We start from the raw sequence: 27,617 nt of genomic DNA on the forward strand, positions 1-27,617 counted from the left end.
ATCTCCTGACCTCGTGATCCGCCCGTCTCGGGCCCCCCAAAAGGTCGGGATTTAAGGGTTTTGTGCCCACCCCCCCCCCCCAATAAAATTTTTTTAAAAAAATTTAGGGCCAGGAGCAGTGGCTCATGCTTGTAATCCTAGCACTTTGGGAGGCCGAGGCAGGTGGATCACTTGACGTCAGGAGTTCAAGACCAACCTGGCCAATATGGTGAAACCCTGACTCTATTAAAAATACAAAAATTAGCCAAGCATGGTGGCACGTGCCTGTAGTCCCAGCTACTCAGGAGGCTGAGGCAGAAGAATCGCTTGAACCCAGGGGGCGGAGGCTGCAGTGAGCCAAGATCGCACTGCTGCACTCCAGCCTGGGCAACAGAGCAAGGCTCTGTCTCAAAAAAAAATTTTTTTAAATTAAAGGATAGGATTTTAAGAATCAGTATAAACAGATGCTCCAATATTTTCCTCACCTTCCCAGTGGATTACTTGGTGTATTCCTTCAATGTGGGCACATCACTTGGGAGACCTGTGGCCTAAAACTTTTATGAATATTTTCTATTTGACGGTGTCCAATGAACACAATATGCAACTTTGCTTGCAACAACTTTGTTCAGAAAATATGAAACATTCTCCTAAGGGAAAACCTCATAAGCCATTTCTAATGCCATGCTCATAGTAGATCTTTTTCTAAATAAAAACAGACAAAGCAATTCAAAGGAGGTTTGCTTCTTGTAGGTTTTTTGTTTGCTCCTGATTCTTTCTCCTCTTGTTTAGGTGACTCTTCCTGAAGCAGTGGGCTGCACACTGCCATGAGCCACTTGCACTCTGAATGGATGACCTGGCCTTGGTCTTCTGACTTTGGCCCCAGGCGGTCTTTTGGATGATTACACTGACTGGGATCAGAGCAACAGGTTAATATGCTCAGAAAAGGCTTGGGATGAGAGGTTGCTGGAGTTAATCTTTTTATAGAGATGTGTAACTGTCTAAATTGCTCCTTGTCAAGTAACTCTAAGTGGGGACACAATAGGTATGTGGCGGCAGGTGGCAGGAGGGCATGAGTCCCACCACTGCCCTTCAGTGGTGCTGCTTGTAGGGAACACGAAGAGCCTGCAGGGAAGGGAGATTTGCATTTCCTCCGCATCCCAGCTCCTTCTTGTCCCCTGATCACTTGGAGAATCTCCCGGCTTATGTGACAGATGCTGCTTGGTATCTGCAAGGACACTGGAGTTTGAGGAGCTCATCACACAGAGTCACTCTGTCATTTTGGGAGATCCCTTTTTATTTTTTTCTTTTTTTTTGAGATGGAGTCTCACTCTGTCACCCAGGCTGGAGTGCAGTGGCGTGATCTCAGCTCACCGCAACCTCCACCTCCTAGGTTCAAATGATTCTCCTGCCTCAGCCTCCCAAGTAGCTGGGATTACAGGCAGGTGCCACCACGCCCAGCTAATTTTTTTATTTTTTAATAGAGATGAGGTTTCACCATGTTGGCCAGGCTGGTCCTGAACTCCTGACCTCAAGTGATCCACCCACCTTGGCCTCCCAAAAGTGCTGGGATTACAGGCATGGGCCACTGTACCCAGCCCCTAGCCCTTTATAATAAGTCAGGGGATAAGGGCATCTAGTGCTTTCTGCTATTGTCCATGATGGTTACGCTTGTAAGAAAATAGGAATATGTTTACTGTCTCTCTTTCTTCTACTTTTTTCCACTCATTGCAAAAGTCAGTGGCCCACATTAATGTAATCTTATAGTTGCAGAATATCTGAGAAATCACTATGCTTGTAAATTTTCCTTTCTCCATAGTTTTTAGACATGCATTAAGGTCACTCGTTTTAATTTCCAAATTTCAGAATCAGAATTCAAAATGACATTAAAAGTTAATAAAATGTAAAAAAAAAAAAAAACAGAATCACAGTAGAGTGAGAAGAGGCTAATATTTCTAAAGGGTACCAAGATCCACGATGATTAGGCTTACCTGTGCCTTGTGGCAGGTTAATTTTGGAATAGGAACTGAATAATTCAGCATTAAGCAAATAGGAGTTCATTCGCAAGAACTAAGAGGCAATTCTTCTGTCTTTACCAGCACCAAAGAAAGCATTATTAGTATACTAGATATACATCTAGACTCCAGGTTTAGAAAGAATATTAAAAATTTTTGTCTAAAGAGAACCAAAATTTCTAAATGGTTGGAGAAAAAAAGCTGAAGAATTAGTGCTATCTAGCCTCAAAATCCAAAAGATGAAAGATGCTTAATAATGGTCTTTCAGCACATGAAAAGGAGTGAGGTCAGCAGCTATTCTCCCCTTCCAGTGAAGGCAGAATCAGAGGAAATATATTTAAATTGCAAGAAGATCAATTTATTACTTGGATCTACTTTTAGATTTTATAAAATGACTTTCCTCTAAAGGGATCAAGGTGCTCAGATTAGACAAGATAGAATTTTCTAAGTTCAGCAATAACATAAAGGAATGGTCCTTAGTGAAATTATAGTTACTATTTTCACAATTTTAAAAAATTGTGAAAGACAGCAAGACTCTAGAGACTGTCATCTGTAAGTCGTCTCCTGTAAGGAAGGGAAGAGAAAGTGGGTGGAGATTCTAAGGAGCCCAGGGCTAGTAACTCAGAAAGGCTGGACTCCACATCAGCTCTGCTCACAAATAGATACCTAGCCTGAGATGACCTTCGAACAAGAAACAGTCCTTTAGGATCAATGAACCTCGAAGTGACTGCTGATGAGATGTCGAGGTCCACCTAAAGATAGAATTAGTCATAACTTTGGGCTTCTTGGCTATGCTAAGGGCAAAATCAGCAGGAGAAAAGAGTAGGGAAAAGGCCAGACCTCTAAGCTCTAAGTCCTTCCAAAGAGGCAAAAGGAAACCAGTGCTTCTGGTCCAGGAGAGCCAGAAAAGACAGTGCATTCCTCCTCCAGGAAAAAGAACAGATAACCAAGTAGGCTTTGGACTGAACTGTTATTCCAGGGAATTCTGCTCTAACTACTTCAGAGAAAGTCTAAATGGCTTTGCAAGCAATGACTCTGATCTGGTTTGGCCTGATTTATCCTACACCTTAGAATCTAAGGCAAAAGTTGGGCTAGGGCTGTGGAAAATTCAAAAAGAAATTCGAAGTATGGAGTGGAGCCATCCCCAATCATTCTTCAGTGAGAAACCAGGAGAACAACTGCTGTGTGGTTGCTCAAGGTATTTCCTGGCTCCAAATCTGTCCTGATTATTGATCGTCATTTTTTAACCACTCTCTGTTCTACCATGATTAATCCAACAAAGCAAAACATTTCTAACAAGGAAACTGGGTTTGTATACAGTACTCACTTTATAAATAGTAACTGGAGAGAAATACTTGGAAGTAGTGTTCAGTTTTATTCCTGGGACAAGAGGATTCCAGATATAGAAGAGGAGGGAGAGCAAAATAACTTCAAAGAAAGTCAAATTTGTGGAAACTATGAGAATAAAAATAGAACCAAGAAGTGGCCCAGGGACTTAGCCTACTGGATACCCAGTAGTTCCCAACAAGAAATTTTCAGATCATGAAAGACAAAGTGGGAAGATCTGGAATTTCCTCTTGTGATGATTTTTATAAATAGCATAGTGCCTCCCAAACTTCAAGCATTAATCTAACACCGTCAAAGTTTTAGCCTTTTAATGTAGCACTATCTTTCTACAAATCAGCTTCTTCCTTAAATTAGGAAAAAACAAATTTTATATCATTACAAGTGCAGAAAGAGTATAACTTTCTAAATAAAGGGTAAGTATAAAATAAACTCAATGAAAACAAAAGTTACTAAATTCTAGTTAGACACTATTGATTGCTGAAGGCTCTGAGCATGAGATTCTTTCTCTGTCAAATAGGGTGTAAACCAAAATTAAATTCTAAGGCCCCCCAGCCATCTGAATGGACTTCCTCCTCAGCCAGGGCTCTTTTAAAATTTAACCTGAGAGGCTGTTTCAGGCCACGATGGAAAGTGAGAGTCGGACATACCCCTTATACCTCTTCAGCATTAACAGCAACACGGACTTTAAGTCTGATAAGAAACACTTTACAAGCTATTCTCTCTGAAGCCTACTATGTGAAGGCTTCCTCTGCAAATAAGAACTTTGGTTGCCATAATCCTTTATCTTAGCTCAGACATTCCCTTCTGTTGATCCCAGGTCTTTAGATAAACTCAACCAGTTGTCAACCAGAAAAAATTTTAAATCTACTTTTAAGCTGGAAGCCCCTGCCCCACCCCACCCTACTTCACATTGTCCCACTTTTCTGGACAAAACCAATGTACTTTTATTTTTTTTCGGAGACGGAGTCTCGCTCTGTTGCCCAGGCTGGAGTGCAGTGGCGGGATCTCAGCTCACTGCAAGCGCCACCTCCCGGGTTTACGCCATTCTCCTGCCTCAGCCTCCCGAGTAGCTGGGACTACAGGCGCCTGCCACCTCGCCCGGCTAGTTTTTTTGTACTTTTAGTAGAGACGGGGTTTCACCGTGTTAGCCAGGATGGTCTCGATCTCCTGACCTCGTGATCTGCCCATCTCAGTCTCCCGATTAAGTGCTGGGATTACAGGCTTGAGCCACCGCGCCCGGCCACCCATGTATTTCTTAAATGGATTTGATTGAAGTTTCATATCTCCCTAAAATGTATAAAGTCAAGTTGCACCCCAACCAAACTGGGCACGTGTTCTCAGGACCTCCTGAGGGCTGTGGCATGGGCTATGATCACTGATATTTGACTCAGAATAAATCTCTTCAGGCTGGGTGTGGTGGCTCATGCGTGTAATCCCAGCACTTTGGGAGGCCAAGGAGGGTGGATCACTTGAGGCGTGTAATCCCAGCACTTTGGGAGGCCGAGGAGGGTGGATCACGTGAGGCGTGTAATCCCAGCACTTTGGGAGGACAAGGAGGGTGGATCACTTGAGGTCAGGACTTTGAGACCAGCCTGGCCAACATGGTGAAACCCTGTCTATACTACAAATACAACAATTAGCCAGGTGTGGTGGCACGTGCCTGTAATTCCAGCTACTTGGGAGACTGAGGCAAAGGAATTGCTTAAACCCACGAAGGGGAGGTTGCAGTGAGCCAAGATCGCGCCATTCCATGCCAGTCTTGGTGACAGAGTGAGATTCTGTCTAAAAAATAAATAAATACATACATAAATCTCTTTAAATATTTTATAGAGTTTGACTCTTTTTGTTGACAAGGGAAAATGGATGTGCACAGGATGTCAAAAACATGTGGATGACTTCCTGCTAAACATGGCAGATAGAACCCATATTCATTTCTTCTCACTTCTGAAGCTTCACTAAAATGCTGGTAAAAAAAAAAAATAGATATGAGTAATCAAGAACAAAGAGAATGAGAACAGATCACAAGAGTAAGAGAGACGAAGTGAGGGTGATCTGGCTGCAACATTGGTCACCCCATCAATTGCCAGGGTTGATTCAGCTGATCTGGCTGGCTAGGTGGGTGTTCCCTTCCTCCCTCCCCACTCCATGTGTGTCCCTCCCAAAGCTGCATGCTCAGTCAAAGAGGACGGCCATCCTCGATACAGGAGGACCAGTTTTCAGTCAAGGGTATATGAGTAGCTACGCCCTCCTGCTAGAATCTCCAAACAAGCTCTCAAGAGTGGAAGAGAGACATTAGCAAATTTGTGCAAGAAAGACAGCACATGGAGGAACAGTGGTTGGACTGGCAGAGTGCAGAAAGCCGAAACCTACGTGCCTGCTGAAACAAGAAGCAATGAAGACTGAGACCATCCTTACCCCAGAATCAAAAGCAGCTCAGGAATTGGGCACCCAGGTACCTTAGAGGCCAAAGGCTGGAACATAAGAGTGGTTGAAAGACTGAATAAGGAGGGCTTAGCTGCCCTCCACCTATGCTTCCCACTCCTGAGACCCACCCTGCTTCCCATCACAAGAGGTGGGAGGTCTATTGCCTGGAGAAACAGAACCAGAGGCTGTTGGGGACTTCAGGAACAATAGAGGGTAGGGGTAAAATTCTGTCCTGAAAACAGTTAGAATCTGCATGCTGCACACTGCACAGTCGAAAAACCTTCCTGTCTTTACCTACTGCACTCTCAAAAGTCAGGCCTATCATCCTATCTCCAACCCGCTTTCCTTCAACTGCTGAAGGAGGTTTAAAGAGTTTTCTCTAGAGAAACCAAGTGGTACCAGAAAGATTACCTACGGATACTTTGGGGGTTCTCCAGAAAAAAGCTGCCTCCTGACCAATCAGAAGCCCTAGCCATGCACATGGAGCTTCCACATCACCCTCTAATGCCTCTTTCTTAACAGCCAGTTGGGAATTATTAACACCTGATGTTTGGGTAAAACCCCCCCCTAAGATCTCCTTTATTCAGATCTCTCTGCAGGACCCTTGTCATCATCTTGACCTCCTAATGCCATCAGGGCTCAGTCCTCTTTTCTTCTTTACCTACTGATATGGTTTGGCTGTGTCCCCACCCCAGTCTCATCTTGAATTCCCACGTGTTGTGGGAGGGTTCTGGCAGGAGTAATTGAATCATAGGGGCAAGTCTTTCCCATGCTATTCTTGTGACAGTGAATATGTCTCACAAGATCTGATGGTTTTAGGCCGGGCACGGTGGCTCATACCTGTAATCCCACCACTTTGGGAGGCCAAGGCAGTCAGATCACCTGAGTTCAGGCATTCGAGACCAGCCCAGTCAACATGGTGAAACCCTGTCTCTACTAAAAGTACGAAAAATTAGCTAGGCATGGTGGCAGGCACCTGTAATTCCAGTACTCAGGAGGCTGAGGCACAAGAATTGCTTGAACTTGGGAGGCGGAGGTTGCAGCAAGCCAAGATTGCGGCCACTGCACTCTAGCCTGGGCGACAGAGTGAGACTCCACCTCAAAAAAAAAAAAAAAAATCTGATGGCTTTTAAAAGAGGCATTTTCCCCTGCACAAGCCCTCTCTTTTTTTTGCCTGCTGCCATCCATGTAAGATGTGACTTGCCTTTCTCCATGATTGTGAGGCTTCCCCAGCCACATGGAACTGTAAGTATAATTAAACCTCTCTGTTTTTTAAATTGCTCAGTCTCGGGTACGTCTTTATCAGCAGCGTGAAAACAGAATAATACACCTACACACTCCCCTAAGTGATTTTATCCAGTCTCATGGCTGTAAATCATCTTCCTGTGCCAATGACTCCTGAATTTATATTTCCAGCTCAGATCTCTCTCCTAAAATGCAGATTTGTTTATCCAGCTGCCTCTCTACTTGGAGGTGTAACCAACAATGTATTTGTCAGTTTATGATGCAATCATAAACCATCCAAATAGCTTAGTAAATCATAATGCTTAAGGCCTCTCCCTGATGGTAGCATAAGCCACATCTCAAACACAACACGTCAAGACCGAACCTCCTAATACTTCCCCAAAACCGCTTCTCCTGCAGCCTTCTCTGTCTCAGATCATCGCAACATCATCCTTTGGGATGAATGCTCAGGTCAATAATCCAAGAACCATTCTTGACTGTTCTCACACTTCACATTCATTATGTCAGAAAATTCTATTGAGTCTACCCTCAAAATATATCCAGAACCTGACCACTTGCCATCATTTCACTGCTATCTCCCTGGCTCTAGCTGACAGAGACAGAAGACAGCCAAGGGTCCCTGGTGAAACCCAACCCTCAACTCTAAAAAAGCCTGAAGGCTGAAAGGCCGGACTGCTCATCCAGGATGAAACCCGCCACCCTGAGGGAGAACTGCCCCTGTTCACCCACCCTTTCCACATTGATTCTTTCTGAATAAAGCCCGCATGCTCACTGGGGGAACGGGGAGGAGCCACAGGAAGTTCGCACCCTGTGCAGGGGGAGGAGCCTGGTCTCCAGCTCATGGATGGTGACCTGGAATCAACCTACGAGGCAGGGGCCTGTGAGTAGGACCCCCTCTCGCTTTGCTGAGAGTTTCTTTTCCTTTTTTTTTTTCCTTTACATCCAATAAATTCTGCTGTACTCATCCTTCAATGTGTCAGCACGCCTAATCTTTCCTGGCCATGTGACAGGAACCCAGTTTTAGCTGAACTAAGGAGCAAAAATTCTGCAACACAGCCACCATCATCTCTTGCCTGGAATGTTGCTATAGCTTTCTAAATGAATTGTGTGCTTCTACCAATGCCTCCATACAGACTCTTCTCAGCAAAGCAAACAGGATTCTCCTTTTAAAAGATAAGATCATGTCACTCTTTTGCTTTAAACCCCGTCATGACTTTTCATTTCACTCAGAGAAAAGCCAAAGTCCCCTACAGTGGCCTTTAAGGGCCAGTGTGACCCAGCCATCTCTGACCTCTCTGACTTGACCTCCTCCCACTCCCTACCAGGCTCCTCCTCTGCAGCCCCCTGACCTCCTGACTAACCCACTAGGCGTATCCCCAGTTAAGGGCTTTTCCCTGACTATTCTCTCTGACCCAAGAGCTCTTTCTCTACATGTTCACAAATGCCATCTTCTCAGTAGGACCTACACCCATGGCCCTACTGGACATCACAAACCACCAACTCACCCCCCAGGAACCCATCCCATACCCTCTTACAATGCTATCTTTTTTTGTTTTCTTTTTTTTAGCACTAATTACCTTCTAACATAATATATTATGTTCTCTTTTATTTTGAGTTGGGGTCTTTCTCTGTTGCCCAAGCTGGAGTATAGTGGCATGATCATAGCTCACTGAAGCCTTGAACTCCTGGGCTCAACCTACCTTAGCCTCCCAAGTAGCTAGGACTACAGGTATGCACCCACACGTGGCTAATTTTTTAATTTATTTTTCAATAGAGAGAGCGGGCTCTTGTTATGTTGCCCAGGCTGCTCTTGAACTTCCGGTCTCAAGCAGTCCTCCCACCTGGGCCTCCTGACTCCCTGGGATTACAGGTGTGAGCTACTATACCCAGCTTATATTATTTTCTTATAATATCATCTGCTTATTGTTTATTTTCTGGCTTCCTCAGCAAACTCCAAGAGGGCAAGGATTTTTGTCAGATTTGTTCATCGATCTAGGCCAAGCTATGACAACAATGCCCAGTACACAGAGGTGCTCAATAAATATTTAATGGGTAAATAATAAATACAAATGAAAGACAAAGGCCAAAAAATACAAGAAGACACTTGGAAGAAACAGAAATGTTACAGAGAATTTTTTAAATTATAACTAAAATCCTCAAATATGAGAGAATCAACTGCATCAATGAAATAAAAAAGTGATGGCTTAACATCAGTATCAACAACTAAAAAACAATCAGAAAATAAAAATAAGTTACTGGAAATTAAAATTATGATATCTGAAATTTCAGTAAAAAGTTAGAAGTTGAGGAAATTCCTCTGAAAGAACAAAAATTCAAAAATATGAAAACCTGAAGATAAAAGAAAACTAGAGGATCAGTCCTGGAGGTTAACACACAACTAGTGTGTGTTTTAAGAATGAAAGAACAGAGAAAATGAAGGAGAGGAAGTTTGGGGGAAAAAATAATATTAAAAAATATTCTGGGCCAGGAGTAGTGGCTCACACCTGTAGTCCCAGCACTTTGGGAGGCTGAGGTGGGCAGATTGCTTGAGCCCAGAAGTTCGAGGGCAACAAGGTGAAATCTCATCTCTACCAAAAAATACAAATATTAGCAGGGCATGGTAGCACGGATCTGTAGTCCCAGATACTAAGGAGGCAGAGGTAGGAGGATTGCCTGAGCCTGGCAGGTCAAGGCTGCAGTGAGCTGAGATCGTGCCACTGTACTTCAGCCAAGGCAACAGAGTGAGGCCCTGTCTTAAAACTAAAAAAAATTCTAAAACAGAAGGACGGGAGTTTTCAGGCTGTGAAAAGGCCTCACCTGGGGTTGAGCACAGTGAAGAAAAAGTCTCTCAACAAGCACAATGCTATTAACATCTTGGGACAGTAGGCCGGGCAAGATCCTGAAGCTTCCATAGTTTCCAAACAAAAGGTCCAGAATCAGAATAGCACAGAATATTTCAATAATATCAACGGAAACTAGGAAGTCATGGAGCAAATTTTTTCAAAAACTCTGAGGGTAAGGATTTCTAATACAGAAATGTACGTAACCAAGCCATCCCTTAACTGTGAGGCAAGATAAAGGTGCATTTTCAGATATGTGAAGTCTCGAAACTTTACCAAACATTCACCCTCTCTCAGGAAGCTTCTGAAGGGCATACTTCACTAAAATAAGAGAGAAGGCCAATAAACAGGAAAACAGGAGGTCCAGGAAATCCAAATCAGGAGAGTATAAGGGAAATTTCTAGGATGCTGACAGGAAGTCCCAGGACAGCAGCTGTGCAGCAAGCACCAAGAGCATCCCACAGCTTGGAGCAAAAAGTGGAGGACTCAGGCAGAAATGACTACAAGACAGAAAAACGTATTACTAGATTATCTAATGCATTTGAATGTAATGAAAGGAGATTTTCAGTTCTGCAGAAGATTTGGGCATGAAACTAAGCAAACAAAGAAATAAAGAGACAATTATTAACCCTAGGAAAAAAAATTTGCACAAGAAGGAAATGTAACCACAGTATACTATATGGCCCTGCTTTCAACATTATTTTCTTAATCACAATAATATAAACATTGGCTATTGATTTAACTCAACAGAGTGATATAATGTTACTGGAAGGATGAGGTAAGGAAAAGAGGAAGTAAAGGAGCATGAAATTCTTTCTTCCATTAAAAGAAGCCAATTGACAATGTCTAAAATTTGTGAATCAATAAATAGCAGTGAAAGTATAATGTTTACAAATACAGAAGTAAACGCTCAAAGTAGTAGTCAAAAGGGGTTATCTCTAGGAATAGAGGGTGAGGGGAGGTAGGGACAAGGAAGAGTTATTTGTTGTCATAAAACCTGTAATTCCACTTTATTTTCAGATCATGTACATGTATAACTTTGATAAAAATAAACATTAATTTTGAGGTGTGGGACATGCTGGCTCCAAAGCAATACTTTCCACTTGATATAACCATAAGGATTCAAAGATAATTGAGATGAGAATGACTTCTCATCATGTAGTTCAATGTCATTTAAAACCAAGACTACACACCTCTTACAATTATCTCGTGAACTCCTGGTGGTATTCACCCCACACTTTCAAGCCTAGGGAGTAGTCTGTAAAACCCTCCTCGGAGCAAGTGGGTAATCAAGAGACCATTGTTATCATCTCAAGGACCAAGGCCTGCCAAAATTGATTCAAGATGTAATAAAAAGCCTGCCTAGTCCAATAATCATTAAAGAATGCAAATCCCATAATTTAAAAATTTTCCACAAGAAACATCAGGCCCAGATTATTTTAAGGCAAGTTCTACACAACCTTGAAGGAATACACTCTTCCAACCTTATTAAAATTCTCTAAGAGGCTGGGCATGGTGTAATCCCAGCACTTTGGGAGGCTAAGGTGGGCGGATCACAAGGTCAGGAGATCAAGACCATCCTGGCTAACACGGTGAAACCCTGTCTCTACTAAAAACACAAAAAATTAGCCAGGCGTGGTGGCAGTCACCTGTGGTCCCAGCTGCTCGGGAGGCTGAGGGGGGAGAATGGTGTGAACCCAGGAGGCGGAGCTTGCAGTGAGCGATGATGGCGCCAGCTGCACTCCAGCCTGGACAGAACAGAGCCCAGACGTCCGTCTCAAAAAAAAAAAAGGTTGGCCCTGGGGCGCCGGTGCGTCAAGCCTGTAACGCCGCCGAGCACTTTGGGAGGCCAAGACGGTGCGGACTCACGAGGTCAGGAGATCGAGACCATCCTGGCTATACACGGTGTGAAACCCGTCTCTACTAAAAAAATACAAAAGATGCTAGCCGGGCGAGGGTTGCGTGCTCGCCCGCTGGTAGCCCAGCGTACTCCGAGCTGAGGCAGTGCCGAGAATGGCGGTGCAACCCGGAGAGCTTGCAGGAGCTCGAGATCGGCCACTGCACTCCAGCGCGCGCCGGGTGACACAGCGGAGACTCTGTCTCAAAAAAAAAAAAAAAAAAAAAAAAAAAAAAAAAGTTACTGCGAGAACAATAGAACTCCAACTCAGTTGAGACTAGGTTCATCTGTATCAAAATGAGACAAGAACCAGACAAGAAAGGCAAAGTATAGGCCAATCTCACTAGTCAACATAAACGAAAAATCCCAAGATTGTAACAAAAGAACCCAATGATATATCAGTAGTGATGCATGAAATGTTTCTTAAAGCACTTATTTTGGGGGATGAAATATAAAGGACGCCCTAGCATTCTTACAGCAGGCAAGTTCATGATGTTTATGGTGGAACATTCTGTGTGGGTCTGAAAAAACAAGAGCACAAGATGATCAAAAACATGGTGCATGCATGTGAGCTGGCAAGCTTTCTCATTCTTACAGGTTTCTGATTTTAAGATATGGTTCACAGAGAAACTGGCAGAAGATTAATCCTGATCTACCTCTGTTTTGAAGTAGGGAGGAAAAAATAAGATAGAAAATTGTAGCATAGCTAATCCAACTTCAGATTGTTGTGGTCTCACAAGGCTCCAGGGGGCCTCTTTGACCCAGTGACCCTGCTTGGGAGACACAGCAGTCCCTCCTGAGATCCTCCCAGCCTTTTCTGTAAATACACCCTGCTGAATTGGTAATACATGTGGGCAGAGGCTTCATGTCCCGAACCCTTCAAACTTTATGGATTCTGAGAACAGTCTTGGCTGCGAAGAGTGACTTGTTATAACTAGATATTGCACATGAACTTAGGGTCTTCTCCATACCCCTTTCCCCTAGTCAGGAATTGTGTCTCTATGAAAGGCACAGATCCATGAAGGGTAAAAGAAGCATTACTTACTGTGCCCGAAATACTCTCTCAAACTCTGGTGACCCAGTGACTGCTGGGGGTGTAACTTTGTATTTTAATCTTGCCTTTCCAACTTGCAAAGCAAAATAACCTGCAAGTAAAGGGAAATGTTGCGTTAAAGATGGGGCACATCATCAGTCATTAGCGAAATGCAAATTTAAATCACAATTAGATAGTACTACATACCTATTAGAATGTTTAAAATCAAAAAGACAGATGATAGCAATTAAAAAAGACAGACAGGAGAGGATATGAGAACAACTGAAACTTTCATACAATGCTGGTTGGGAATGTAAAATGGTACGACCACTTTGAAAAACAGTTTGGAAGGCAGTCTTTTAGTTAGACACACCTCCAATGTATAACCCAGTCATTCCACTCATAAGTATTTCCCTAAGAGAAACGAAATTGTATGTCCATACTCCAGGGGCCAAAGCCCTTGGCCCCCTGGAGGTTCACTGAAAATCACTGACATGAGGCAGATTAATTAACAGAAGTTAAAAGAAAGATCACACACATTTATTTTACATGCATACACAGCAGCCTTCAGAACAAAGACGCAGCCCCACAGTGAGGTACAGAAATTCATATGCCATCTTGAGGTTACAGAAATGTGACAGGAAAATAAATCTCAGGACCCCAAAATCACTAAGCCAAGGGAAAAGTCAAGCTGAGAACTCCAGCGGGCAAACCAGCCTCCCATTTTAATCCCTAAATAAGATAGCTACAAAGCACAATTTGCCCACAAGGAAAAGCTTATCTTCACAGGTGCTGTGAAAGTCATCCCTCTGCTCACCTGAGACAAATGCATATCTGATTGCTTGTGTAAAAATGCGCCAGTCAGTGGCTCACGCTTGTAATCCCAGCACTTTAGGAGGCTGAGGTGGATGGATCACCTGAGGTTGGGAGTTCCAGACCAGCCTGACCAGCATGGAGAAACCCTGTCTCTACTAAAAATACAAAAAATTTGCCGGGCGTGGTGGTGCATGCCTGTAATCCCAACTGCTCAGGAGGCTGAGGCAGGATAATCACTTGAACCTGGGAGGCAGAGGTTGCGGTGAGCCGAGATCACGCCATTGCACTCCAGCCTGGGCAACAAGAGTGAAACTCCGTCTCAGAAAAAAAAAAAAAAATGCAGATTCACTGAGCCAGACTAAATTGTGTATTCAGTGAAAGGCTTATCAAGGACTCAAAAGAATGCAACCTTTCTCTCTTATCTATCTATGACCTGGAAGCCCCTGCTTTGAGTTTTCCTGCCATACCCGGACCAAACCAATGTACATGTTACACATATTGATTGATGTCTCATATCCCTCTGAAATGTATAAAAGCAAGCTGCACCCTGACCACCTTGGGCACATGTCATCAGGACCTCCTGAGGCTGTGTCACGGGCGGCGTGTCCTTCGCCTTGGCAAAATAAACTTTCTAAATTGGTTGAGACCTATCAGATATTTTGGGTTCACAGAAACAATGCAGGCTCAGAACAGGGCCAAAAAAAACAGATTATGGTGGTAAGTCAGGTTTTAGTGGCAAGACAGGATATGGGAGGGGAAGAAGAGGAGGCTCAGCTAGCCAAGGGGGTCATGTCATGCAGATGAAATCTCACAGATGGCAGTCCCTCAGAGAAAATAGATGGTAAGCGTTCCTTCTAGATCTTTACAGGTGTCAGACTCCATTAATCTCTCCCAGATCTGGACAAGGGAAGGCCTGGCTGCATTAATGGAGATTCTCCACAATGCAAAGTTCCCCCACAAAAAAACAGCTTTGCAGGGCCATTTCAAAATCTGTCAAAGAAATCTATCTTGGGTAAAATATTTTTATTTCCTTCAGTACAAAGAATTGTACACAAATATTCACAGCAGCTTTGTTTGTAACAGGAACAACTCTGCGATGGCTAATTTTATGCATCAACTTGGCTAGCATATGGTGCCTAGCTGTTTGGTCAAACACCAGCCTAAATGTTGCTGTGAAGGTATTTTTTTTAGATGTGATTAATATTGAAATCAATTGATTTAGAGTAAAGCAGATTACCCTCCTTAATGTGGGTGGGCCTCATCCAATCAGTTGAAGGCCCTAGGAGGGAAGACTGAGGTCCCACAAAGAGAAAGGACTTCTGCCTCCAGTCTCCCTTCAACACCAGATTGTAACATCAACTTTTGCCTACCAGCCTTTCCTGCAGATTTCAGACTTGCCAGCCCCCACAGTTGTGTGAGCCAATTCCTTAAAATAATTCTCCGTGTGTGTATATGTGTGAGTGTATGTATTGATTCTGTTTCTCTGGAGAACCCTGACTCATATGAGTGTCCATCAACAAGCGAGTAGATAAATAAATCACGATAGAGCCATACAATGGGATACTACTTAACAATAAGAAAAAGGAATAAACTATTGATAACCCCCAAAAATGAGTGAATCTCAAAATAATTATGCTGAATGAAAGCAAGGATTTTCAAAAAAGAGTACTACCATATAATTTCATTTATATAAAATTCTCAAAATGCAAATGAATCTATAGTGACATAAAGATTGCCTGGAGATGAGGAGGCCAGGAGGGAGGGGCCACTAAAGAGAGTAAAGACCACCTGGTGCCCATGAAGCAGACCATCCAGAGGCAGAACTCCTCATCTGAGGAATTTAGAAGTAATTGATCTTCCCTATATCTAAAGCCGGTTTCAGGCTTCTTTCTCCAAAATTTATACGTAACTAGACTTTCTCTACCTCTATACGTCTCTGGAATGCATGCATGACGAAACTCATTGTGCAACCCTTGCTGACATTACGACACCAAAATGTCTACAAATGTAATCATTCATCATGACATACATGGCTAATATGGACCAAATTACCCCTAAGCTCTTGCTTTAAGGTCCATAAATACCCCTAAGGAAAATCCGCCCCCCACCACCCCCGGCATGCTCAGTCCTCTCGCTAAGGCAGCCCCTTGCATTCTTCTGCAGCTTTCTCTCAATCTACTAAAACTTTCCTATTCAAACCTATACTGTTGTCGGTAAATTCTTACTCCCTGTGGGCCAATCACTTTCCATTGCCAGGGCTCTGACACCCCGTACAAGGTAACTTTGGGGATGATGGCTCCCTGCCTGCCGAAGTTTCCCTGTTATAAAACATTATGACCTTCTTCTCCTTCATTTCATTAGATAATCAACTCTGATGCCTGGGTCCACCTTCATCTTGTGATGAGTTCTGTGGACTTCTTTCACTTCCGCATCCACACTTCCTCCTCTGTCAGTTTTTAAGCCCTCAATAGGTCTTGCCTCCTGTCCTTAACTTCCTCTTTTTACCCCATAATAAACTTCTGGCATTGAGACAGGGCAAGGAACACTCTTAGGGACCTGCCAGCCACCTCAAGCATGGAAATAAAAAAAAAACTCTTGAGTTCCTTCAAGGGAAGTTCCAAGCACCTTGCTAGCCTTCAGACCCGCTAAGCGAGAAGGTAATAATAGTTTAAATAATAGTCACCCAAATAAGATAGAGTTACAAGATGTTCGGTTCCCTATAGAAACTAAAGGCAACATCTTAACATAGGTTCTTGAGTTGTTTCTCAGAAACCAGGACCCCTACCAGATGGAAAATGCTGACCACTGTCACACAGACCTCAGCTAAGCGGAACTGAGGACTGAATTCTGACCACCATTCCCTGTTCTAAATCTTCTCCTGAGGGGCCTGCAGAGAATCACACACACAGGTTAAACCTTGTGAAAGGAAAATAAATCTCGGGACCCCCAAATCACTAAGCCAAAGGGAAAAGTCAAGCTGGAAACTGCATTGAACACACCTGCCTCCCATTCTATTCCTAAATAAGATAGTCTCATTCTGTCACTGGTGCTGGAGTGCAGTGGCGTGATCTCAGCTCACTGCAACCTCCACCTCACAGGTTCAAGCAATTATCCTGCCTCAGCCTCCCAAGTAGCTGGGATTACAGGTATGTGCCACCACGCCCAGCTAGTTTTTTGTATATTTAGTAGAGATGGGGTTTCACCATGTTGGCCAGGCTGGTCTTGAACTCCTGACCTCAAGTGATCCGCCCACCTTAAATACATATTTGATTGCTTCCTTTGATTCAGTAAAAGGCTAATCAGAAACTCAAAAGAATGTCTCCTATCTACCTATGACCTGGATGCACACTTTGAGTTGTCTCACCTTTCCGGATTGAACCAACGTACATCTGACATAGATGAATTGATGTCTCATGTCTCCCTAAAATGTATAAAACCAGGCTGTGCCCTGACCACCTTGGGCACATGTTGTCAGGACCCCCTGAGGCTGTGTCACAGGCACATCCTTAACCCTGGCAAAATAAATTTTCTAAATTGATTGAGACTTGTCTCAGATACTTTTTAGTTTAGAACCTTAACATTTCTTTCTGCTGACCCCGTTTTTAGACACAGCCTTGCTCCCTTAACCAACTGCAAACGAAAGAATCTCTGAATCCACCTGTGGCCTGTAAGCCCCTGTGTCAAGATATCCTGCCTTTTGGGGCCAAACCAAGGTATAACCTCCAAGTATTGATTTATTATTTTTCTATTACCTTCTGCTTTCCTGAAATGTACCCCTGCCTTTAAAAACCCTTGCTTGGGCCAAATCTGGTGGCTTACTCCTGTAATGCAGAATGTTAGGAGGCCGAGGTAGGAGGATCCCTTGAGACTAGGAGTTCAAGACCAACCTGGGCAACATAGTGTGACCCTATCTCTTTAAAACAAATTTTAAAAACCCATTTAGGTGTGGTAGCTCACACCTGTAATCCTTCTGGGATGCTGAGGCAGGAGGACTGCTTGAGCCCAGGAGTTTGAGACCAGCCTGGATAACATAGTGAGACCCCATGTCTATAAAATAAAAATACAAAAATACAGGTGTGGTGATGGTGCACGCCTGTAGTCCCAGCTACTTAGGAGGCTGAGTAGGCAGGATCGCTTGAGCCTGGGAGGACAAGGCTGCAGTGAGCCAGGATCACTGTACTCCAGCCTGGGTGACAGAGCAAGACCCTGTTTCAAATAATAATAAAATAAATAAAATTGTAAAACCCTTGCCGGAAAGCCATTGGGGAGTTAGGGTGTTAAGCGTTAGCTGCCCAGTTCTCCTTGCTTGGCACCCTGCAATCAATGCCTCCCTTTCTGTCACTGCAAATCCTGGTGCTTGTGTTTGTTTCTGTGTGCTGGGTGAATGAGCCCACGTTCAGTTGGGTTACAGCACTTATTATTTCCCTTCGCATTATTTCTTTCAGTTTTAGTTCCTTACCAGTTGTCTCCCCCACTATCCCCTTGTCTGACTTGTTTTAGTACCTCAATATCTGTTTCCTATGTGCTAATGTTTTAAAAATGGCTTCCTTTTAAAATTCCACACCAAGTGTGTAGTTTGGGTCTCTCCCTGTGTTAGAGTATTAGAGGCAATGTGTTTCCTATATGGCCTCCCTTCTCATAAGAAGTCAATATTGATCCTGGTGTAGAAAGGGCTCTCAAAGCAGGCTCTTCCATTCCACTAATCCCCTTTTGCTACAAAAAGCTGTTGTTTAGGATTTAAACATTGTCACTGAATATCTAAAGTGTGTAAATGCTGGCCGGCCCAGTAGCTCACACCTGTAATCCCAACACTTTGGGAAGCTGAGGCGAGCGGATCACTTAGGGTCAAGAGTTTGAGACAAGCCCGGCCAACATGGTGAAACACCATCTCTACTAAAAATACAAAAATTATCTGGGTTTGGTGGTGCACACCTGCAGTCCCAGCTACTCGGGAGGCTGAAGCAGGAGATTTGCTGAAACCCAGGAGGCGGAGGTTGAAGTGAGCTGAGATCACACCACTGCACTCCGAGTCAAAAAAAAAAAAAAGTGTGTAAATGCTTGGGATTGGAGTTTTTCTCATTCCTACTGCAGCCTGAGAGAGCAGAGTGAGGAGAAGGAATGTACAGATGGGCCCTGACTGTCTCCAACCCTGGGCTCCATCCCTCCAGGGCAGCATCAATCTGGAAAGGCCAATGATTCATGGGCCCGGCTAAAGGGATTTGTTCTTTGAGGGGGAAATGAGGACTTGGCCACTCTGGACCTGCTATTACCATTGCTTCTAACATGATTCACAGCCTTGCGGAAAATACTTGGCACGTCTTCTTTTTTCCACCTATAAAATGGAAATAATGAAAGATATGTGCTCCTAGACTTATGAATTAGTAATGCACAAGAGACTAGAGCTTCAAAATGAGGCTGGTAGTAAGCAAGCTTTAAAAATGCTATATTTTGTTGCCCCCAGGGGGGGCTGGTTCCTCATAAGCTCCTGCTCAATCCCAGCCACTTTGGTCGATGGCGCAGACGGGTTGGGGGATCACGACGGTCAGGAGATCTCTCAAGACTCATTCCTGGTCTGTTACATATGGTGACAACCCTCTCCCCCCGTCTCTACTAAAAACTCTTAACAAAAAAAACTAGTTCCGTGGTGACCTGGTGGGCGTCCTGTAGTCCCACGCTAACTCAAGGAAGCTGAGGCAGGAGAATTTTGCGTGAACCCGGGGGAGCGCGGAGCTTTGGCTCAGTGAGCCTGAGACATCCTTGGCCACTGCCAACTCCAGCTCCCGGGGCGACAAAGCAAGACTCCGTCTCTCAAAAAAAAAAAAAAAAAAAAAAAAAAAAAAAAAGCCTTATTTTCCTATGCTAATTGCACCCAGTGGGCATCTGTTTGTGACACTAGCAAGTGTGAGGAATGAGCTTCAGTAAATGGAAGAGGTACTGAGATACCCCACCTACTCCCAGCCCAGCCCCAAGAAAGAGGATTCAGCTGGGCTCACCCCCAGCCCAAAGAGAGAGAAGCCCTTCTGTTCTCTCAGGTCAGGGGCCTCAAAAAGACCATGGCTATTTTTGGAATAATATGATGACAGTGGGGCCGGGTGCGGTAGTTCGTGCCTGTAATCCCAGCACTTTGGGAGGCTGAAGCTGGTGGATCACTTTAGGTCAGGCAATCAAGACCAGCCTGGCCAACATGGTGAAACTCCATCTCCACTAAAAATATAAAAATTAGCCAGGTGCAGTGGTGTGTGCCTGTAGTCCCAGCTACTCAGGAGGCTGAGCTGGAAGAATCACTTGAACCCGGGAGGCAGAGGTTGCAGTGAGCCGAGATTGCACCACTACACTCCAGTCTGGGCCACAGAGTGAGACTCCATCTCAAAAAAACAAACAAAACAAAAACAAAAATTAGCCAGGCATGGTGGCGTGCCTGTAGTCCCAGCTACTTGGGAGGCTGAGACAGGAGAATTGCTTGACCTTGGGAGGCGGAGGCTGCAGTGAGCCGAGATCACACCACTGCACTCCAGCCTGGGCAACAGAGCAAGACTCTGTCTTAAAAAAAATATACATGTATATGATGACTATATGATGAGAGTGGGGTGCTATTTCACCTTCTTTTCTGTAGTTTCAACTTTATTTCCCTTCTTATGAGTTCATTAAAACCTCTTGATAATAATCTTTTGCTTTGCCTGTCTTTCCTCTTTCCCTAGCTTTCTCCAGAGATACACATGTGCTGCGGAGAAACCAAAATAAAATCCTGAGCCCCCAAACAACTGAACAGACTCCCTCTTGGCCAAGGGAATCCCAGAGAGACCTGAAAAACTGAATTCCATGAGGGGAAGGGAGGTAGGACACACCTGGTTGTGCCCCCGCCCTTTTGGAGTTTAGGCACAACTGCCCAGGATTGAGGTTAAAATGGAGATCATAAGACTAACAAAGCCAGCTGCAGTAAGAAGACACCAAATTGTAGACAAGACCTAAGGCCTTGCAAGGCAATGGTTAAATCACACCCTACAAGCCAGCAAATCTCATTAGGCCAGTTCTTTTAAATTAACCCAGTGTGTGGCTTACTTTTCAGCTGACTCTGGCATAGCATCACATGACAGATCTCTTTATTTTATTTTATTTTATTTTTTGAGATAGGGTCTCACTGTCACGCAGTCTGGAGTGCAGTGGCATGATCTCAGCTCACTGCAACCCATGGGTTAGAGCAATTCTCACACCTCAGCCTCCCAAGTGGCTGGGATTACAGGTGAGCACTATCACACTCGGCTAATTTTTTGTATTTTTAATAGAGACAGCATTTCATCATGTTGCCCAGGCTGGTCTTGAACTCGTGGGCTCAATCTGCCCACGTTGGTCACCCAAAGTGCTTGATTAAGGCATGAACCACCATACCAGCCACCACCTTAATGTAAGCATTTCTTTGTGCTGAATTCAAGTCTTTAAACAAAGCTTTACTCCTTTAACCAATTGCAAATTCAAGAATCTGAGTCCACTTATAACCTGTAAGCCCCCCGCTTTAAGATATCCCACCCTTTGGGGCTGAACCAGTAGATACCTTCCATGTATTGATTTATGTCTTTGCCTATAATTCCTGCCTCCTTAAAATGTATAAAACTAAACTGTAACCCAATTGCCTTGGGACCACCCACTGAAGGTTTCTTGGGTTTGTGTTTTCTCCGAGCCATGGTCACTCATATTGGCTCAGAATAAATCTCTTTAAAAGATTTCACAGTTTGGTATTTCTGTTAACACCCCCGAAGGAAATCAGAATATTGCACCTCAAAATATGACTGAAATAAAGAAGCGGCCCCAAGGTCTTTGTGACCTCTCCACTGCTTCCTGTCTCAACCCGTGGTCTCTACCAAGGCACAGGATAAGGCTGGGCAGTCCTCTGAATCTCCGTTATCTACCTAGAAACCAGACCCCCTAAGACAAACACAACTGCCTGCCCTCTCCTCCCTCAGACCTCATTATCTCATGTGGAAAAGAAGACCGAGGAATGCACACACCTGGATGAACTTTCCCACCAGATTAAGCCTGCCCCTCTGGCCCATCCAATTCCAAAGAGAATCATTGGCAAGTTACTTTGTCTCCCAGCCCATTCATTCTCCCTAATAATCGTTTACTACCACTCAAAATAATTGTCTGCATTCCTCATTTCCTCCCTCCCCTGTGAAGAACAGTATATAAGCTGCTGTACCCCTTTGGATTATTGCTGTGCATATTTAAATAAATTGCCATACCCTTTCTCCTATTAATCTGCCTTTTGTCAGCTGATTTTCAGTGAACCTTCTGAGGGTGAAGGGGAAGCTTTCTCTCTGCCCCTTACCCCCTGTGATGCCCACCCAGCCACAGCTGGGTTCCTTCACCCTGTCGCTACCTCTCCATGCAGCAGAAACTTCTCTCTTCGAAGAAGGAACTTAGGATGGGAACTGCCAGTGCTAAGCGCCTACATGGGGCCAGGCACTGTGGTGGGATTTCCTCCCCAGGGTCCGATTAAACTCTCTTTGATGGTGACATTGAAGGGCAGTGTATCCTGAACAGGGACACCCAACTGGGAAGTGGCTAGACTAACAGATACAGCTCTGTCTGTCTGCAAAACCTAAGCTGCTTCAACCATGCCACATGGTGTCCCAACTCCATGAACACCAGATTTGCAAAAGGAGCAAATTCTGGTTCCTGATGCCAGCTAAACGGTTGTGTCTTCCTCTCTCTGTCTCCCTCTTACACTCTCTCTGTATCCTTTGTAAACCAAAACTAAAATTCTAAGCCACCCAACCATCTAAATGGAGTCCTCCTCTCAGCCAAGGGCATTCCAGAGTTAACCTAAAAAATGAGTTCATGCCATGATGGGAAAAAGGTGTCAGACGTGCCTCATTTATCCTCCTCCCGTTGGAATTCAGGCACAACTGACCAGCATTAACATTAAAACAGACCTTAATGTTAGTCCAAACTGCACCATTTTGCAAGCCCCCTGCCATTTCACAGACCTTAGTCAAAGTGAAGCATGCCATGAGGGTTCAGGCCCTGAGAAACATCCTGCCTAGCCACCTGACCACAAGACACAGGAACATCCTTATCATCCCTGCCAAGCAAAGTCCCAACTGAAGAAATATCCCTATCAAATCCTGCTGGACAAAGAGCCCAGGGAACACCCCTGGCCAAACCATCTGACCATAGGAACATCTTATCAATATCCTCCAGGGCAGCAAACCATACTGCCCAAACCCCTCCTGCCCATACCTATACGTACCCCACCTGTAAGCAATGGTGGGCTCTGGCATTAAGCTGGTCCCCAACCTCCACAGGTTTCTGCAACATACCTGTGCTGTTGTAAAGCCTCTGTGTGTGTGTGTGTGTGTGTGTGTGTGTGTTTCTTTAACCCTAACCTTCCCTTTAAAAAACTGACACTTAAGACTTTTTGTAGCAATAAGACACCAAATTCCAGTCTGACTCTAGTATAGTATCACATGACAGATAGCAGGCCTTGAAAGAAATTGAAGTATTTTACCCTAAAATATATTTTTGTCATGTCCTGAAATGGTCCTGCAAAGTTGTCTCTTGTGGGAAAAGTCTACATTCTGTAGAAAATCCCTTTCCCTTTCCAGGGCTTTTCTCTGATCCAGGAGAGAATTAACAGAGTCTGGCACCTTTTTAAGTCTCATAAGAAACATTTACAATCTATTCTCTCCAAAGGCTGCTACCTGGAAGCTACATCTGCATAGTAAGAACCTTGGCCTCCACAACCCCTTATCTTAACGCAGGCACTCCCTTCTATGGATTTGAAGTCTGTAGATAAACTCTTTTAATCAATTGCCAATCAGAAAATCTTGAAATCTACCTATGACCTGGAAGCCCATGCCCCACTTCCAGTTATCCCGCCTTTTGGGACCAAACTAATGTACATCTTACATGAGTTGATGTCTTATGTCTTCCTAAAATGTATAAAACCAATCTGTAGCCAGACCCCTTTGGGCAGATGTTCTTATAATCTCGTGGGGCTGTGTCACCAGCCACTGATCCCTCATGTTTGGCTCAGAATACATCTTTTCAAATATTTTACAGAGTTCAACTCTTTATCAACATCTTTTTTTTCTTTGAGATGGAGTCTCGCTCTGTCGCCAGGCTGGACTACAGTAGCACGATCTCAGCCCACTGCAGCCTCCCCCTCCCAGGTTCAAACAGTTCTCCTGCCTCAGCCTCCCTAGTAGCTGGGAGTGTAGGAGCGTGCCACCACACCCAGCTAATTTTTGTATTTTCAGTAGAGATGGGGTTTCACCATGTTGACCAAGATGGTCTCGATCTCTTGACCTCGTGATCCACCTGCCTTGGCCTCCCAAAGTATTACAGGCATGAGCCACCATGCCCAGCCCTAACGCCTTATTAAATATTCCCTGTCTACCATTAATCATCATTCACCTAGTCTCCTCTCCTCTCTCCCCACCCCTACCCCCCACCTCCCCGCTCCATCCAGCCCCCTGACATTCTGGCCCCAGTTCACACAGTCTCCTGCACAAGCAGCAAACAGGGAGGATGAGCACCTCTGTCAGACTTGGGACATCTGTGGACCTGCTCCTGTGCCCTCTGCAGGCCTAGGATAAAGGCTCATGCAGGTTTGGTAGCACCTGTGAGTCAGGATGGGTCGCCTTACACCTGTTAAATTAGGTTTAGCCTAAAGTTGCCTTCTGACATATTTTAAGTTCAGCCTAAAGGTTCCTCCATACATCGTGAACTGTACGCTTCCATTTTCTGGGAGTCACTTTCCTTTTTCTGTCCATAAATCTTCTTCTACCACGTGGCAGCCCCAGAGTCTCTCTGAATCTATTCCGGTTCCCCATGCCCAACTGTGACTCGTTCTTTGCTCAATTAAACTCAGTTAAATGTAATTTGCTTAGGATTTTTCCTTTTAACAGATCTAAGTGTTTCTTTAATTAGAAACAAATATCCTGCTCTTCTCCACGACAGATTGTGTGAATCAAACCACAAAACGTGAGTCTGAAGGTTCAAGATCTTCATACAATCTCAAAACAAACTGGCTAGGCAAGACATTAAGCGTGCATGGAGGCCTGGACTGGATCCTCAGCTGTGAGGCCTTCCTGCTTCTGGCTGTTTGTGTAACCTGAGCAGTCTACAGCTTGGCCCTATTTCCAGGTACAGGCACACTTGGAAATATAAAGAAATACGCATGCTTGGTAAGAAGTCTTGCACTCTTGCACTGGGACCCCTTTCCCCAGCTGACACTGTAGGTAAGATAATATGAATTGAGCAAATGTGACTCCCATGGAGTAAAAGCCCTCTATTTAACCAGGCAGTCGGGATATTGAATAATCCTAGTGGGAAGCTGTTTTAAAATTTAGAGCTAATTACTTAATCTCAAGCTCATATTCCTGAAGGAAGTTTTTTTCAGCCTGATAATCATACCACCATAGGCAGTTTATTTAAGAAAACACATTAATTAAAACAACGTTCAAGAAATCACAACCAGGTTTAGAAGCAGGCACGTTTCCTTTGGAACACTTGTAATCAATATTCACACCACTTCCTGCAGGTTAGCGGGCTACTAATGCTCGTTTGAACGGACTGTGGGTCGTAACCACAGATGATGCAGAATCGCTGAGCTCTGAGGCCCCACAGCGTTCCAGTTGAGAGAACTAATCTCTGGAATGTTCTCAGTCTCTGCTTGCCCCTGGGAAGGAGGGGAGCAGGCAGCATGGGTGACCCTGAGGCGACTGTGCTCTGAGGACCCAGAGCCACCCGCAAGGGCAAGTAGGAAACAAAACACCGGACCCATCTCCCCCCCTCCCTCTCTCTCTCTCTCTCCCGCAAGCCCTGTCTCTCACACAGGCGCACACACACACACACACACACACACGAACTTCCCATGCCTCTTACTTTGCTGACAGGCCGAGAGAATAGAGACAGCAGCCAGCAGGATCGAGTTCCCGGCCATCTTTCTCACGGAACTATTTGTAGAACGCAGGGGACGATAGCTTCTTGACTTTGAATGCTGACCTTCCTTATCGGGTAAACAAAGTTGGGGAAGGGGGGGGAAAGGCTGATTCAAGCGGCTAAATGACCTTTGCCCTGGAACAGAAGTCAGGAAGGCAGGCAGGTCTGGCGCTGCCGGTCACAGAGCTTTATGGGGCTGGGAGTTGCTTCCGGCGTTTGTTTTAAGCCTCTCCCATGGCCAGCGGGCAGGGCTACAGCTCACTGTGGGACCAGCCCTCCAGCCGCAGCGCCACAGTTACACTATCTTCTCTGCCAGTGCACAGACTCTCTGGATCCCTTTCATCCCCACGCCCTTCCCTCCCCGGGCCTTGCTGAGACCTTTCTCACCTCCTGTGGAAAGAGTGAGAAGGAAGTACTTACTTAATCCTGATGAAATTTTAAATGCTAAATTAAGCCAGTTCTAATTTATTCACGCTGTAAATGGCCGATTTAGGATTTGAACCCAGTCTAGCAGATTCCAATTGTGCCCTATCCCCTGCACCAGGCTGCCTCTCACTGTCACCTTGAGACTCTGATAATAATCTTACTATATATTTTTTTAGACAGGGTCTTGATCTGTCACCCAGGCTGAAGTGTAGTGGCACCATCATAGCTCACTGCAGCCTCCAACTTTTGGGCTCAAGTGATCCTCCTACCTCAGCCTCCCAAGTAGCAAAGACTACAGCCACAAGTCACTGTGCCCAGCCATTTTTTTAAAAATAAACCAGCTGGCTGCAGTGGCTCATGCCTGTAATCTCAGCACTTTGGGAGGCCAAGGAGGGCGAATCATGAGGTCAGGAGATCAAGACTGTCCTGGCTAACACGGTAAAACCCCTTCTCTACTAAAAATACAAAGAATCAGCCGGGCATTGTGGCACGCACCTGTAGTCCCAGCTACGCAGGAGGCTGAGGCAGGAGAATCACTTGAACCCAGGAGGCAGAGGTTGTAGTGAGCCGAGGTCACGCCACTGCACTCTAGCCTGGGCAACAGAGTGAGACTCCACCTCAAAAAAATAAAATAAATAAATAAACCAGGATAGATGTTCTGAGGACCTCCTCAAAAAAATTAAAAATAAAAATAAAACCAGGATAGATGTTCTGCGAACCTCAAAAAAATAAAATAAAAATAAAAAATAAACTAGGATAGATGTTCTGAGGAGGAAGAGGACCCTTGAGGAAAGAAATGGACCAATATTTAAGTGGAACCCCTAGTAGGAAACTGCACATATGGCCACCACACCTGCCCAGGGCCTCACCATTGTCAGACAAGCCACATGCCACCCAGGTAGAGCACAGGCCTCCAGAGCTGGGGGCTTCTTCTGCAGAATCCATTTATCACAGCCCCCTCCCCTCTGTCAACACAATTGTTTTGCTCTTTAGAGATGCAGATTCTGGCCGGAACCATGACTCATGCCTGTAATCCCAACACTTTGGGATGCTGAGATGGTCAGATGGCTTGAGCTCAGGAGTTTGAGACCAGCCTGGGTAATATGGCAAAACCCCATCTCTAAAAAATATACAAAAACTAGCAGGGCATGGTGGCACGTGCCTGTAGTCCCAGCTACTTGGGGGACTGAGGCAAGGGGATTGCTTGATCCCAGGAGCCTGGGACTGTAGTGAGCTAAGATCATTCCACTGCACTCCAGCCTGGGTAACAAAGTGAGACTCTGCCTCAAAAAAATTATAAAAATAAAGATGCAAGATCCCAAAAACCAGAGCTGGGGGCTTTCCTCATCCCATCCTACAGCACTATTAGAGGGTGTATCTTGGCTCAAGCTGCTATAACAAAGATACCATAGACCCGTGGCTTACAATAGCAATTTATTCATCACAGTCCTGAAGGCTGGGAATTCCAAGATGACAGTGCTGGCCAATCAAGTTCCTGGTGAGGGCCCTCTTCCTGGTTTGCAGAGGGACACCTTCGTGTTGGAGAGAGAGAAAGAGCAAGATCCCATTATGGGGGCCTATGTTCATAACCTCACCTATAGCTAATTATCTGCCAAATGCCTGATACCATCACATTGGGGGTTAGGGTCTCAACA

At 44.7% G+C, this 27,617-nt stretch overlaps 1 protein-coding gene across 2 annotated transcripts in view; it reads right to left on the bottom strand.

Annotated features, from left to right (window-relative positions):
• Window positions 1–25,791, bottom strand: part of MGST2 (microsomal glutathione S-transferase 2) — a 41,025-nt gene extending 15,234 nt beyond the window's left edge. For both annotated transcript variants that reach the window (XM_017873662.1, XM_017873661.1), the window contains exons 1-2: window positions 25,480–25,791; window positions 12,790–12,889 (exon numbers count right to left, since the gene is read on the bottom strand). In XM_017873662.1, coding sequence (XP_017729151.1) covers window positions 12,790–12,889; window positions 25,480–25,537 — 158 coding nt within the window. In that variant the 5' untranslated portion in view covers window positions 25,538–25,791. The remainder of the gene's footprint in view (window positions 1–12,789; window positions 12,890–25,479) is intronic.
• Window positions 25,792–27,617: the final 1,826 nt, after the last annotated feature.

This window comes from Rhinopithecus bieti, unplaced genomic scaffold (assembly GCF_001698545.2).
Source record: "Rhinopithecus bieti isolate Rb0 unplaced genomic scaffold, ASM169854v2 scaffold_7985, whole genome shotgun sequence".
In the NCBI taxonomy this organism is placed as follows: Eukaryota; Metazoa; Chordata; class Mammalia; order Primates; family Cercopithecidae; genus Rhinopithecus; species Rhinopithecus bieti.